Source organism: Dendropsophus ebraccatus, chromosome 1 (assembly GCF_027789765.1).
Source record: "Dendropsophus ebraccatus isolate aDenEbr1 chromosome 1, aDenEbr1.pat, whole genome shotgun sequence".
Taxonomy (NCBI): domain Eukaryota; kingdom Metazoa; phylum Chordata; class Amphibia; order Anura; family Hylidae; genus Dendropsophus; species Dendropsophus ebraccatus.
Window position 1 is genome coordinate 375,001 of NC_091454.1, and position 16,308 is coordinate 391,308.

At 51.6% G+C, this 16,308-nt stretch overlaps 1 protein-coding gene across 6 annotated transcripts in view; it reads right to left on the reverse strand.

Moving 5' to 3' along the window:
• The window catches only part of EPS8 (EGFR pathway substrate 8, signaling adaptor), a 55,276-nt gene extending 43,655 nt beyond the window's left edge, over positions 1-11,621 (reverse strand). For 3 of the 6 annotated variants that reach the window (XM_069963550.1, XM_069963555.1, XM_069963541.1), the window contains exons 1-4: positions 11,523-11,621; positions 11,091-11,155; positions 6,337-6,404; positions 5,992-6,153 (exon numbers count right to left, since the gene is read on the reverse strand). In XM_069963550.1, coding sequence (XP_069819651.1) covers positions 5,992-6,153; positions 6,337-6,404; positions 11,091-11,155; positions 11,523-11,611 — 384 coding nt within the window. In that variant the 5' untranslated portion in view covers positions 11,612-11,621. Of the gene's footprint in view, positions 1-4,008; positions 4,159-5,991; positions 6,154-6,336; positions 6,405-11,090; positions 11,156-11,522 lie in introns of those variants that run through there. The other 3 variants (XM_069963544.1, XM_069963562.1, XM_069963566.1) reach the window with 3 other exon arrangements.
• Between the last annotated feature and the right edge of the window lie 4,687 nt (positions 11,622-16,308).

The window sequence follows — 16,308 nt, forward strand, 5'->3', positions numbered from 1 at the left end:
GGGGGGGGGGGGGGAAGACCACAATGTAATCACTATGGGGGAGGAGACCACAATGTAATCACTATGGGGGGAGGAGACCACAATGTAATCACTATGGGGGGAGGAGACCAGAATGTAATCACTATGGGGGAGGAGACCACAATGTAATCACTATGGGGGGGGGGGGGGGGAAGACCACAATGTAATCACTATGGGGGGGGAAGACCACAATGTAATCACTATGGGGGGGGGGGGGGGAAGACCACAATGTAATCACTAGGGGGGGGGGGGGGGGGAAGACCACAATGTAATCACTATGGGGGGGGGGGGGGGGGAAGACCACAATGTAATCACTATGGGGGGGGGGGGGGGAAGACCACAATGTAATCACTATGGGGGGGGAGGAGACCACAATGTAATCACTATGGGGGGGGGGGGGAAGACCACAATGTAATCACTATGGGGGGGGGGGGGGAAGACCACAATGTAATCACTATGGGGGGGGGGGGGGGGGGGAAGACCACAATGCAATCACTATGGGGGGGGGGGGGGGGGGGGGGAGACCACAATGTAATCACTATGGGGGAGGAGACCACAATGTAATCACTATGGGGGGGGGGGGGGGGAAGACCACAATGTAATCACTATGGGGGGGGGGGGGAAGACCACAATGTAATCACTATGGGGGAGGAGACCACAATGTAATCACTATGGGGGGGGGGGGAAGACCACAATGTAATCACTATGGGGGGGGGGGAAGACCACAATGTAATCACTATGGGGGGGGGGGGAGACCACAATGTAATCACTATGGGGGGAGGAGACCACAATGTAATCACTATGGGGGGGGAAGACCACAATGTAATCACTATGGGGGGGGGGGGGGGGGGAAGACCACAATGTAATCACTATGGGGGGGGAGGAGACCACAATGTAATCACTATGGGGGGGGGGGGGGGAAGACCACAATGTAATCACTATGGGGGGGGAAGACCACAATGTAATCACTATGGGGGGGGGGGGGGGGAAGACCACAATGTAATCACTATGGGGGGGGGGAAGACCACAATGTAATCACTATGGGGGGAGGAGACCACAATGTAATCACTATGGGGGGGGGGGGGGGAAGACCACAATGTAATCACTATGGGGGGAGGAGACCACAATGTAATCACTATGGGGGGGAGGAGACCACAATGTAATCACTATGGGGGGGGGGTGCAATGTAATCACTATGGGGGGGGGGGGGGAAGACTACACAATGTAATCACTATGGGGGGGGGGAAGACTACACAATGTAATCACTATGGGGGGGGAGGAGACCACAATGTAATCACTATGGGGGGGAGGAGACCACAATGTAATCACTATGGGGGGGAGGAGACCACAATGTAATCACTATGGGGGGGGGGGGGGAAGACCACAATGTAATCACTATGGGGGGAGGAGACCACAATGTAATCACTATGGGGGGGAGGAGACCACAATGTAATCACTATGGGGGGGGAGGAGACTACAATGTAATCACTATGGGGGGGAGGAGACCACAATGCAATCACTAAGGGGGGGGGGGTGGGGAGACCACAATGTAATCACTATGGGGGGGGAGGAGACCACAATGTAATCACTATGGGGGGGGGGGGAAGACTACACAATGTAATCACTAGGGGGGGGGGAGGAGACCACAATGTAATCACTATGGGGGGGAGGAGACCACAATGCAATCACTAAGGGGGGGGGGGGGTGGGGGAGACCACAATGTAATCACTATGGGGGGGGAGGAGACCACAATGTAATCACTATGGGGGGGGGGGGGGAAGACCACAATGTAATCACTATGGGGGGAGGAGACCACAATGTAATCACTATGGGGGGAGGAGACCACAATGTAATCACTATGGGGGGGGGGGGGGGGGAAGACCACAATGTAATCACTATGGGGGGAGGAGACCACAATGTAATCACTATGGGGGGGGGGGTGCAATGTAATCACTATGGGGGGAGGAGACCACAATGTAATCACTATGGGGGGGGAGGAGACCACAATGTAATCACTATGGGGGGGAGGAGACCACAATGTAATCACTATGGGGGGGGGGGGGGGGGGGGAGACCACAATGTAATCACTATGGGGGGGGGGGGGGGAGACCACAATGTAATCACTATGGGGGGGGGGGGGGGGAGACCACAATGTAATCACTAAGGGGGAGAGACCACAATGTAATCACTATGGGGGGGGTGCAATGTAATCACTATGGGGGGGGGGGGGGGGAAGACCACAATGTAATCACTATGGGGGGAGGAGACCACAATGTAATCACTAAGGGGGGGGGGTGCAATGTAATCACTATGGGGGGGGGGGGAAGACCACAATGTAATCACTATGGGGGGAGGAGACCACAATGTAATCACTATGGGGGGGGGAAGACCACAATGTAATCACTATGGGGGGGGGGGGGGGGAAGACCACAATGCAATCACTATGGGGGGGGGGGGGGGGGGGGGAGACCACAATGTAATCACTATGGGGGGAGGAGACCACAATGTAATCACTATGGGGGGAGGAGACCACAATGTAATCACTATGGGGGGAGGAGACCACAATGTAATCACTATGGGGGTGGGGGAGACCACAATGTAATCACTATGGGGGTGGGGGAGACCACAATGTAATCACTATGGGGGGGGGAAGACCACAATGTAATCACTATGGGGGGAGGAGACCACAATGTAATCACTATGGGGGGAGAAGACCACAATGTAATCACTATGGGGGGAGGAGACCACAATGTAATCACTATGGGGGGAGGAGACCACAATGTAATCACTATGGGGGGAGGAGACCACAATGTAATCACTATGGGGGGAGGAGACCAGAATGTAATCACTATGGGGGGGAAGACCACAATGTAATCACTATGGGGGGGAAGACCACAATGTAATTACTATGGGGGGGAAGACCACAATGTAATCACTATGGGGGGGGAAGACCACAATGTAATTACTATGGGGGGAGGAGACCACAATGTAATCACTATGGGGGGAGGAGACCAGAATGTAATCACTATGGGGGAGGAGACCACAATGTAATCACTATGGGGGGAGGAGACCAGAATGTAATCACTATGGGGGAGGAGACCACAATGTAATCACTATGGGGGGGAGGAGACCACAATGTAATCACTATGGGGGGGGGGGGAAGACCACAATGTAATCACTATGGGGGGGGGGGGGGGGGAAGACCACAATGTAATCACTATGGGGGGGGGGGGGGGGAAGACCACAATGTAATCACTATGGGGGGAGGAGACCACAATGTAATCACTATGGGGGGGAAGACCACAATGTAATCACTATGGGGGGAGGAGACCACAATGTAATCACTATGGGGGGAGGAGACCAGAATGTAATCACTATGGGGAGGAGACCACAATGTAATCACTATGGGGGGAGGAGACCACAATGTAATCACTATGGGGGGGGGGGGAAGACCACAATGTAATCACTATGGGGGGGGGGGGGGAAGACCACAATGTAATCACTATGGGGGGAGAGACCACAATGTAATCACTATGGGGGGGAAGACCACAATGTAATCACTATGGGGGGGGGGGGAGAAAAGGGGTACAGACCCCAATGTAGACACTAAAGGGGGACGCAGATCACAATTGGACACCATGGGGTGGGGGGTTAACATTGATATTATTGAGGATCTGTAATGTTTGTTGGTCTCTCCAGGCATTATGGCGTCCCCAGTACAAGGTAAATTTTGGATTCTCCATCATCTTGGCCATCGTTGTTGTGAAGACCCTGCGATAAGTTCCAGAACGTTCCATTGATTGCTTTTTATGGTAATCTCAAAATGACTGGTGGTCTCACAATGAAGACGGCTTCGGCATCCATGGTCCTTCATGGTGTCCACTGTGTTTGCTCCATCAGCAGCGGGTGACAGTGACCCTGACACCCACCCAACATGCAGCCCATCCATACACACACACCAGGGTCACGTGCAGGGGTCAGGAGCCTTACCTTGACCTCCTCACACTGGAAGAGGTGCAGATCGGCTTTGCTTTGGGTGGGCTCCTTACAGACAAGGGCCAGAATGGAGTTGTATCTGCAGGAGTTCATCACAGCCTTACAGTGCTGGATGGTGCCCACCGGGAAATTCTCTAGTTCGGTCTGTGCAGAAACCAAACAACAAATATTGGGCCTCTCCTGGAAGGAACATGCGTAGGGACATGCGTGTGAACATGCAACTCAAATGTGGAGCAGCATGCATGAACACCAGAGCCTGTCCACAGGGCCCGTCCATCAGTTTGCTTTCCGCAAGCCCCCAGCTCTCGTCTAAGGCGAGAGGCACAAAGATGCTTAGGAAAATCCCTGGACCGTGTGATGGAAACCGCCTACAACTTCTGGGTAATGATAATGAAGCCAAATCCTGCAGATCAGACCCAACCCAATTCTGATAGCAGGAAAACCCAACACCAACGTCCACAACAGACACTGCTTGCCACTGACACTACTCCTGAAGATTCAGTGACCTCAGCCCGGGCAAGACCTGCCATGTTGGGTTGCTATGGCTGGTAACAGAGGTGTCTTTTGGGCCACTAGCTAGAGGTACTGGCCCTGGCAGATCCTAGTGCTGGGTGGTGATGGAGCTTGGGAGCAGTAGAAGAATGGAGGCATGCGGCACTGCACTTGACTCCTTGGGGAGGCCTAATGGTGCCAGTACAGAGAGGGAAGGGGTAGGCTACCAGGAAAAATTACAAGGAGAAACTATGGATAGAGCAGGGTGTGATGGATGGTGGGGACTGAGAGCTTGTAACAAGGAGGGGCCCATGTGAAGAGACAGGAATCTGAGGCAAAGAAGACCTCCGGACTATTGCTATATTCTTAGCCTTGTATCATCAGTAATGTAGGAGCACCACCACCTAGAGTGACCGAAACCACTAAGCTTTAGTGCCTCAAACCTAAAGAAACCACCAAGATTTATTGGGGTGTTGTCTGAGAATAGGTTAACATGTTACTGTCACAAAAAAAAAAAAAAAATGGGTGCTGGGTCGCACCCCCCTCAACCTCTAGATATAACAGGGAGAAGCATGTTGCAGCACACTTCACTTTCCAGCTCCAAAAACGTATTACTACTTATGGTCCCGTTCCCACTGAGCAAAGGTACTGGAATTCCGCGACGGAATTGTCCGCTGCGGAATGGCGTTAGCCTCGCGCTCATAATGGGAGTCTATGGGAGGCGCGCGCTCCTGCTCTGTACGTGCTGAAGAATGAACATGTTTATTCTTCAGCGTGTACAGAGCAGGAGCGCGCGCCTCCCATAGACTCCCATTATGAGCGGGAGGCTAACGCCATTCCGCAGCGGACAATTCCGTCGCGGAATTCCGCTACCTTTGCTCAGTGGGAACGGGGCCTATAGGGGAGTGAAGCAATGGTATGTGCTTCTTCATAGGAGTCTCTTCAAAACTCTGTCCCACTTTCACTGGTCTGTGGCTGTCTATTTTTAGGGGGACATGTGAGAGTAAAGTGGGTCTAATGCTTGTGAGGAGCGCTGTCTGACCGACATAGACCTTCGGAGATTTTTATACAAACATATCGTCCCGGACATTTCATCATGACTTGTAGAGTGCTCAGCACTCCCCCCAACGGCTCTGTGCCAAGGGCCACCAGCTAATGTAATAAAAAAAAATAGCCCTGGCCAACGTCACCATGCTCAGGGCTCAAAGCACCACCCAACATCACCATGCTCAGGGCCACTTGCCAACGTCCCAGCACTCAAGGCCACTGGACAATGTCCCAGTGATCAAGGCCACACCCAACACCACCATGCTCAGGGCCACTGCCCAGAGTGACTGCATTCAGGGCCACTGGCCAACGTCACTGTGCTCAGAGCTCCACCCAATGTCATCATCACACTCAGTGAAATCCCATGATGCATAGGTGAAGGACAGCATAGTATGACACACACCACCACAATGGGATGGGAGAAGAGGAGAGCGTTACCTTGGTGTCTACATCATACAGACTAACTGCCTGGTCATCCACGTGTAGATACATATCTTGCGTCCACACCTTTCCCTTGGCGTCCAGTAACTTTAGTTTACGGATTCCATCATCAATGGTGAGCACTGCATCCTTACGATCCATGATGAACGTAGTGAGGTGCTGCAGGTTCACAACAAGTCATCAGGCCAACCAGAGATGCATGCTTAGGGGGATGGTCTAAAGCTATATAAGTAGAAACTCAGGGACCCTGGAAACATTTATCCCCTCACAGTCCAGCCATGTCATCATCCTGCACAGAAGGGAAGATCACAGCTCATCACAAAAGATGAAACACAACTTTACCTCAACGTGATACTGGGAAGTCTCGGACACGACGCTGACACTGTCCCGGGCATAGCTCTTTCTTTGCTCTGTGAAAAAAATGCAACACAGAAATAAATTTACATCTTGGTGCAAAGAAAAATCAATTGTTACCTCAGGTGGCAGAAGACCTGATACAAAGATTACACCCCCCTGCCCCACACTTAAGGCATCATCTATTCTCCACCTTCTCGTCTCGGAATTCTCGTCTACAGAGGTACACTAAGCATATCAGAGGCTTCCTTATCCCCAGTGGTGCACCAAGCAGGTCAGATGTTTCCTCATCCCCAGAGGTGAACCAAGCTTATTAGAGACTTCCTTATCCCCAGAGGTGCACCAAGCAGGTCAGATGTTTCCTCATCCCCAGAGGTGCACCAAGCGGATCAGAGGCTTCCTTATCCCCAGTGGTGCACCAAGCAGGTCAGATGTTTCCTCATCCCCAGAGGTGAACCAAGCGGATTAGAGACTTCCTTATCCCCAGAGATGCACCAAGCAGGTCAGATGTTTCCTCATCCCCAGAGATGCACCAAGCAGATCAGATGTTTCCTCATCCCCAGAGGTGCACCAAGCAGATGAGGGGCTTCCTCTTCCCCAGTGGTGCACCAGGCAGATGAGGGGCTTCATCTTCCCCAGTGGTGCACCAAGCAGATGAGGGGCTTGCACCAGGTCAGATGTTTCCTCATCCCCAGAGGTGCACCAAGAGGATCAGAGACTTCCTTATCCCCAGAGGTGCACCAAGCAGGTCAGATGTTTCCTCATCCCCAGAGGTGCACCAAGCAGATGAGGGGCTTCATCTTCCCCAGTGGTGCACCAGGCAGATGAGGAGCTTCATCTTCTCCAGTGGTGCACCAGGCAGATGAGGGGCTTCATCTTCCCCAGTGGTGCACCAGGCAGATGAGGGGCTTCATCTTCCCCAGTGATGCACAAGGCAGATGAGGGGCTTCCTCTTCCCCAGTGGTGCACCAGGCAGATGAGGGGCTTCATCTTCCCCAGTGGTGCACCAGGCAGATGAGGGGCTTCATCTTCCCCAGTGGTGCACCAGGCAGATGAGGGGCTTCCTCTTCCCCAGTGGTGCACCAGGCAGATGAGGGGCTTCATCTTCCCCAGTGGTGCACCAGGCAGATGAGGGGCTTCATCTTCCCCAGTGGTGCACCAGGCAGATGAGGGGCTTCATCTTCCCCAGTGGTGCACCAGGTAGATGAGGGGCTTCCTCTTCCCCAGTGGTGCACAAGGCAGATGAGGGGCTTCATCTTCCCCAGTGGTGCACCAGGCAGATGAGGGGCTTCATCTTCCCCAGTGATGCACAAGGCAGATGAGGGGCTTCCTCTTCCCCAGTGGTGCACCAGGCAGATGAGGGGCTTCATCTTCCCCAGTGGTGCACCAGGCAGATGAGGGGCTTCCTCTTCCCCAGTGGTGCACCAGGTAGATGAGGGGCTTCCTCTTCCCCAGTGGTGCACCAGGTAGATGAGGGGCTTCCTCTTCCCCAGTGGTGCACCAGGCAGATGAGGGGCTTCATCTTCCCCAGTGGTGCACCAGGCAGATGAGGGGCTTCATTTTCCCCAGTGGTGCACCAGGTAGATGAGGGGCTTCCTCTTCCCCAGTGGTGCACCAGGCAGATGAGGGGCTTCATCTTCCCCAGTGGTGCACCAGGCAGATGAGGGGCTTCATTTTCCCCAGTGGTGCACCAGGTAGATGAGGGGCTTCCTCTTCCCCAGTGGTGCACCAGGCAGATGAGGGGCTTCATCTTCCCCAGTGGTGCACCAGGCAGATGAGGGGCTTCATCTTCCCAGTGGTGCACCAGCAGATGAGGGGCTTCATCTTCCCCAGTGGTGCACCAGGCAGATGAGGGGCTTCATCTTCCCCAGTGGTGCACCAGGCAGATGAGGGGCTTCCTCTTCCCCAGTGGTGCACCAGGTAGATGAGGGGCTTCATCTTCCCCAGTGGTGCACCAGGTAGATGAGGGGCTTCCTCTTCCCCAGTGGTGCACCAGGTAGATGAGGGGCTTCATCTTCCCCAGTGGTGCACCAGGCAGATGAGGGGCTTCATCTTCCCCAGTGGTGCACCAGGCAGATGAGGGGCTTCATCTTCCCCAGTGGTGCACCAGGTAGATGAGGGGCTTCATCTTCCCCAGTGGTGCACCAGGCAGATGAGGGGCTTCCTCTTCCCCAGTGGTGCACCAGATTAGTAGATGTAATGATAAGAGTTCTTTCCTCTGAGCAGAGAGACAGGTATAATCTTGGTAGATTACTCGGTGCACTATTGTGCTGCCCATCTTGTCTTACCGCACAGCAGGTTCTGGATCCACTATAATAAGCCGTGATCACTTCTGTACAATTATAAAGCAGAGGGGTAATGGAAGAAAGCAGCACAGCACACCTCCCCGTACATTATACTATATGTAACCAGGCGGACAGATACCCAGCAATCGCTGTTCATGAGTCCATAATAACCATCACAAAAAAAAGCATGGCCATCACCCAGGATAACAGCAGGGTTATAGTGAGGTGCAGTATACAGCAGTATATAGGGGGTGTTATAGTGAGGTGCAGTATATAGGGGGTGTTATAGTGAGGTGCAGTATATAGGGGGTGTTATAGTGAGGTGCAGTATATAGGGGTGTTACAGTGAGGTGCAGTATATAGGGGTGTTACAGTGAGGTGCAGTATATAGGGATGTTACAGTGAGGTGCAGTATATAGGGATGTTACAGTGAGGTGCAGTATACAGGGGTGTTATAGTGAGGTGCAGTATATAGGGGTGTTATAGTGAGGTGCAGTATATAGGGGTGTTATAGTGAGGTGTAGTATACAGCAGTATATAGGGGGGTAGGATAGATGGAGTCATGAACAGTCTCACAGCAATCACACGCCGCACTCTCTACCTTTCTTCTTATGTTTGGATGAAGATCGAAAGAAATAAATGACGTCTCCTGTGATCGAGATCAGTGAGAGCAGAAGATCAGCGTGAGCGGCCGAGGGGTCACTGACTAACCCTGTGTGACCTTAAGACCGTGTATATATCAGCCCCCCCCCCCCGTATACATCTGTCCTGTGACACTGTGTATATATCAGCCCCCCCCGTATACATCTGTCCTGTGACACTGTGTATATATCAGCCCCCCCTGTATACATCTGTCCTGTGACACTGTGTATATATCAGCCCCCCCTGTATACATCTGTCCTGTGACTGTGTATATATCAGCCCCCCCCGTATACATCTGTCCTGTGACACTGTGTATATATCAGCCCCCCCTGTATACATCTGTCCTGTGACACTGTGTATATATCAGCCCCCCCTGTATACATCTGTCCTGTGACACTGTGTATATCAGCCCCCCCCTGTATACATCTGTCCTGTGACACTGTGTATATATCAGCCCCCCCTGTATACATCTGTCCTGTGACACTGTGTATATATCAGCCCCCCCTGTATACATCTGTCCTGTGACACTGTGTATATATCAGCCCCCCCTGTATACATCTGTCCTGTGACACTGTGTATATATCAGCCCCCCCGTATACATCTGTCCTGTGACACTGTGTATATATCAGCCCCCCCCCGTATACATCTGTCCTGTGACACTGTGTATATATCAGCCCCCCCTGTATACATCTGTCCTGTGACACTGTGTATATATCAGCCCCCCCCCCATATACATCTGTCCTGTGACACTGTGTATATATCAGCCCCCCCCCCCCGTATACATCTGTCCTGTGACACTGTGTATATATCAGCCCCCCCTGTATACATCTGTCCTGTGACACTGTGTATATATCAGCCCCCCCTGTATACATCTGTCCTGTGACACTGTGTATATATCAGCCCCCCCCGTATACATCTGTCCTGTGACACTGTGTATATATCAGCCCCCCCTGTATACATCTGTCCTGTGACACTGTGTATATATCAGCCCCCCCCCGTATACATCTGTCCTGTGACACTGTGTATATATCAGCCCCCCCTGTATACATCTGTCCTGTGACACTGTGTATTTATCAGCCCCCCCCCCCCCCGTATACATCTGTCCTGTGACACTGTGTATATATCAGCCCCCCCGTATACATCTGTCCTGTGACACTGTGTATATATCAGCCCCCCCCTGTATACATCTGTCCTGTGACACTGTGTATATATCAGCCCCCCCGTATACATCTGTCCTGTGACTGTGTATATATCAGCCCCCCCCCCCGTATACATCTGTCCTGTGACACTGTGTATATATCAGCCCCCCCTGTATACATCTGTCCTGTGACACTGTGTATATATCAGCCCCCCCTGTATACATCTGTCCTGTGACACTGTGTATATATCAGCCCCCCCTGTATACATCTGTCCTGTGACACTGTGTATATATCAGCCCCCCCGTATACATCTGTCCTGTGACACTGTGTATATATCAGCCCCCCCCCCCGTATACATCTGTCCTGTGACACTGTGTATATATCAGCCCCCCCTGTATACATCTGTCCTGTGACACTGTGTATATATCAGCCCCCCCTGTATACATCTGTCCTGTGACACTGTGTATATATCAGCCCCCCCTGTATACATCTGTCCTGTGACACTGTGTATATATCAGCCCCCCCTGTATACATCTGTCCTGTGACACTGTGTATATATCAGCCCCCCCCCCCGTATACATCTGTCCTGTGACACTGTGTATATATCAGCCCCCCCATTACACCTGTATACAGTATACACACGTTATACACACGTCAGCACACAGTTCTCCTTTACCGTAAAGACTCTTGGCGCTTGTTCTTCCCGTTTTCTCCGATCTTACAGAAGATAAATCATAACTGCTGCAGGAGAGAAGAGAGATGAGACACGTAGAAATACACCGACAGACAGAGACACCGACAGACAGACAGACAGAGACACAGACAGACAGACAGAGACACAGACAGACAGACAGAGACACAGACAGACAGACAGACAGAGACACAGACAGACAGACAGAGACACAGACAGACAGACAGACAGACAGACAGAGACACAGACAGACAGACAGAGACACAGACAGACAGAGACACAGACAGACAGACAGAGACACAGACAGACAGAGAAACACACACACACATGGCCTGCCCCGTCACATACACTGAGCCGCACAGACAATAACTGGAGCTGACACTGACCACAACTAACCCGCATGGTCTGAATACTTACCTGTGTTCTGGAGAAGAGCTTCCCAATCCGCCCTGGTAGTAACTCGATAAATGTCCGTTCATGGTTGATCTCCTGTAATGGAAGGACATGACAGTAACCAGAACCTAAGAGAAAAGAAATGGCAAAAAGCAGAAACAAAGAATATTTCTGGACCTACAGTATATAGTTTCCTACTCAGAGTTCTGTCCCTGTATCTATGTGGTGTCCCTGCTCTGTCCCTATATCTATGTGGTGTCCCTGCTCTGTCCCTATATCTATGTGGTGTCCCTGCTCTGTCCCTATATCTATGTGGTGTCCCTGCTCTGTCCCTGTATCTATGTAGTGTCCCTATATCTATGTGGTGTCCCTGCTCTGTCCCTATATCTATGTAGGGTCCCTGCATCTATGTGGTGTCCCTGCTCTGTCCCTATATCTATGTGGTGTCCCTGCTCTGTCCCTATATCTTTGTGGTGTCCCTGCTCTGTCCCTGTATCTATGTAGTGTCCCTATATCTATGTGGTGTCCCTGCTCTGTCCCTATATCTATGTAGGGTCCCTGCATCTATGTGGTGTCCCTGCATCTATGTGGTGTCCCTGCATCTATGTGGTGTCCCTGCATCTATGTGGTGTCCCTGCATCTATGTGGTGTCCCTGCATCTATGTGGTGTCCCTACTCAGTCCCTGCATCTATTTAGGGTCTCTGCTCTGTTCCTATATCCATCTAATGTCCCTGCATCTTTGTAGTTTCCCTGCTCTGTCCCTAAATCTATGTGGTGTCCCTGCTCCGTCCCTGTATCTATGTGGGGTCCCTGTATGTATGTAATGTCCCTGCTCTGTCCCTGTACCTATGTGGTGTCCCTGCATCTATGTGGTGTCCCTCCTCTGTCCCTGTATCTATGTGGTGTCCCTCCTCTGTCCCTATACCTATGTGGTGTCCCTGCATCTATGTGGTGTCCCTCCTCTGTCCCTATATCTATGTAGTGTCCCTGCATCTATGTGGTGTCCCTGCTCTGTCCCTAAAAAACGGTCTGATTTTTTAAATGAAAAAAATTATATTTATATTGCAGAACCAATATGGTTTTTATAAGAAGATCCACTTATGCCCAGCAGACAGATTTTATATTAGAAGCCATTTTGTTTCTTCTTACTCATAACTATTTTACTTATAATAAGTTTTTTATTCAAACCTGCGGAACTGCCATGGGGACCAAATGTGCCCCCTGTTTGCCAACCTATCCATGGGTGCATTTGAGAGACATTTACATCATCCTAATGTGGTCTTTTATAAACGAGATATCGATAATATCTTAGTGTGGGCGGGTAATATAGAAGGACTCAATGGTTTTATTTATAATCTTAATATTAACGACTGGGTCACTAGCCATATTAGCCACATTTTTAGATCTCCCTATTTATATAGAGGACTCGAGCATCCAACCCGCCAATCGCTGCCATCGCGGCAGCTGGAAGAGAAATATACCGTTTGGGAAATGAAAAGGATTAGGCGTAATGGCAAAATGCGAAGAACAACTCTCCCCACTATGCAAGAGATTCACAGAGAAAGAATAGCCCCGCCCACTAATGAATGGAGCGCGGGATAAAGCGCGAAACGTTAGCCAAGATGTCTGTTCCCAACACAGAATACAGATAACCAGAAAAACGGTGAAACCATAAAACGCCCAACATAAGGAGATGAAAAAAGTACAACGGGACAATTGGGGGATCCGAATGAACGACCCCATCGTAGATAATGCCACAACGGGTCTTTCGAAAAAATAAAACCATTAAAAACCTCATCGCCCCATCTATTCCTAAAGTTCAGGAAAAGAAATCTAGGCAAGCCGCGAGAGGCTGAGCCGTGTAGTGTTAGATGTGGTGGCCAAGGCTGCAAATGGTGTACCTAATAGGAGGAAACACCCGAGGAGGAGAACCCTGTACTATTAAACAGCACCTGGCGTCCAGCTTTATAAAATACACCCCAGAATGGCCGTGTCACCTGAAATCTATTGGACGCACAAAGAATACGCTTAGGCAAAGAGACTGAATAAACATCGGCCACAACTGTCCATGCACACAATATCTGTCACAAAGCACTGCCTGACAATCTGAAAACAACAGGACCCTCTGCCATAAAGAGAGCCTTGGATTCTTAGGAGGAATTTGTTGAATTCCCACAGGTTAATCTTTGGAACAGGTATTTTAATCATTTTTTCATTATTTTAGTTGTTAATGTTCTGAAGATGCTCTATAGATAGAGGGGGATGGGTACGTGGGTATGATTAGGACTGATTCTCTATATATCCATAAGACATGGTTAGCCCGAGGTCCAAATATTTACATCTATATACATGGGTCCCTGCATCTATGTGGGGTCCCTGCATCTATGTGGGGTCCCTGCATCTATGTGGGGTCCCTGCATCTATGTGGGGTCCCTGCATCTATGTGGGGTCCCTGCATCTATGTGGTGACCCTGCATCTATGTGGTGTCCCTGCATCTATGTGGTGTCCCTGCATCTATGTGGTGTCCCTGCATCTATGTGGTGTCCCTGCATCTATGTGGTGTCCCTGCATCTATGTGGTGACCCTGCATCTATGTGGTGACCCTGCATCTATGTGGTGACCCTGCATCTATGTGGTGACCCTGCATCTATGTGGGGTCCCTGCATCTATGTGGGGTCCCTGCATCTATGTGGGGTCCCTGCATCTATGTGGGGTCCCTGCATCTATGTGGGGTCCCTGCATCTATGTGGGGTCCCTGCATCTATGTGGTGTCCCTGCATCTATGTGGTGTCCCTCCTCTGTCCCTGCATCTATGTGGTGTCCCTCCTCTGTCCCTGCATCTATGTGGTGTCCCTCCTCTGTCCCTGCATCTATGTGGTGTCCCTCCTCTGTCCCTGCATCTATGTGGGGTCCCTCCTCTGTCCCTGCATCTATGTGGGGTCCCTCCTCTGTCCCTGCATCTATGTGGGGTCCCTCCTCTGTCCCTGCATCTATGTGGGGTCCCTCCTCTGTCCCTGCATCTATGTGGGGTCCCTCCTCTGTCCCTGCATCTATGTGGTGTCCCTCCTCTGTCCCTGCATCTATGTGGTGTCCCTCCTCTGTCCCTGCATCTATGTGGGGTCCCTGCATCTATGTGGGGTCCCTGCATCTATGTGGGGTCCCTGCATCTATGTGGGGTCCCTGCATCTATGTGGGGTCCCTGCATCTATGTGGGGTCCCTGCATCTATGTGGGGTCCCTGCATCTATGTGGGGTCCCTGCATCTATGTGGGGTCCCTGCATCTATGTGGGGGTCCCTCCTCTGTCCCTGTATCTATGTGGTGTCCCTCCTCTGTCCCTGTATCTATGTGGGGTCCCTCCTCTGTCCCTGTATCTATGTGGGGTCCCTCCTCTGTCCCTGTATCTATGTGGGGTCCCTGCATCTATGTGGGGTCCCTGCATCTATGTGGTGTCCCTGCATCTATGTGGTGTCCCTGCATCTATGTGGTGTCCCTGCATCTATGTGGTGTCCCTCCTCTGTCCCTGTATCTATGTGGTGTCCCTCCTCTGTCCCTGTATCTATGTGGTGTCCCTCCTCTGTCCCTGTATCTATGTGGGGTCCCTCCTCTGTCCCTGTATCTATGTGGTGTCCCTCCTCTGTCCCTGTATCTATGTGGGGTCCCTCCTCTGTCCCTATATCTATGTGGGGTCCCTCCTCTGTCCCTATATCTATGTGGTGTCCCTCCTCTGTCCCTGTATGTGGTGTCCCTCCTCTGTCCCTGTATCTATGTGGGGTCCCTCCTCTGTCCCTGTATCTATGTGGGGTCCCTCCTCTGTCCCTGTATCTATGTGGTGTCCCTGCTCTGTCCCTGTATCTATGTGGTGTCCCTCCTCTGTCCCTGTATCTATGTGGTGTCCCTCCTCTGTCCCTGTATCTATGTGGTGTCCCTCCTCTGTCCCTGTATCTATGTGGTGTCCCTCCTCTCCATACGTCTCCTCCCTCCTCTCCACCTACCATCCTTCCTGTGCTCTGCGTTCTGCTACTGATCTTGCACTAACATCTACCATAGTCAGACCCTCTCCCTCCGGCCTCCAGGACTTCTCTTGTGCTGCACCAGTTGTCTGGACGCCTCACCCGAAGACCTCAGAACTCACAGCTTCCAGTGTCCCCTATAGACTCATCTCTTCAGGCTTATAACATCCCCTAATCCCATCCCCCCTTCTGCTGTCCCCTCACCTGCTGCTCTATATCTCCCACAGTTCCATGTGCTTTGTACTTTTAGTCAGCCAACACCTACAGGCACAATGGCTGCAAATACCAGCTGCAATAAAGCGTCCGTGCTTCTCTCGTGTCCCCCCCAGTCATAGTCTATTCTTCTCGTGTCCCCCCCCCCCCAGTCATAGTCTATTCCTTTCGTGTCCCCCCCCAGTCATAGTCTATTCCTTTCGTGTCCCCCCCCAGTCATAGTCTATTCCTTTCGTGTCCCCCCCCCCAGTCATAGTCTATTCCTTTCGTGTCCCCCCCCCCAGTCATAGTCTATTCCTTTCGTGTCCCCCCCCCCAGTCATAGTCTATTCCTTTCGTGTCCCCCCCCCCAGTCATAGTCTATTCCTTTCGTGTCCCCCCCCCAGTCATAGTCTATTCCTTTCGTGTCCCCCCCCCAGTCATAGTCTATTCCTTTCGTGTCCCCCCCCCCAGTCATAGTCTATTCCTTTCGTGTCCCCCCCCCAGTCATAGTCTATTCCTTTCGTGTCCCCCCCCCCGTCATAGTCTATTCTTTTCGTGTCCCCCCCCCCAGGTCATAGTCTATTCTTTTCGTGTCCCCCCCCA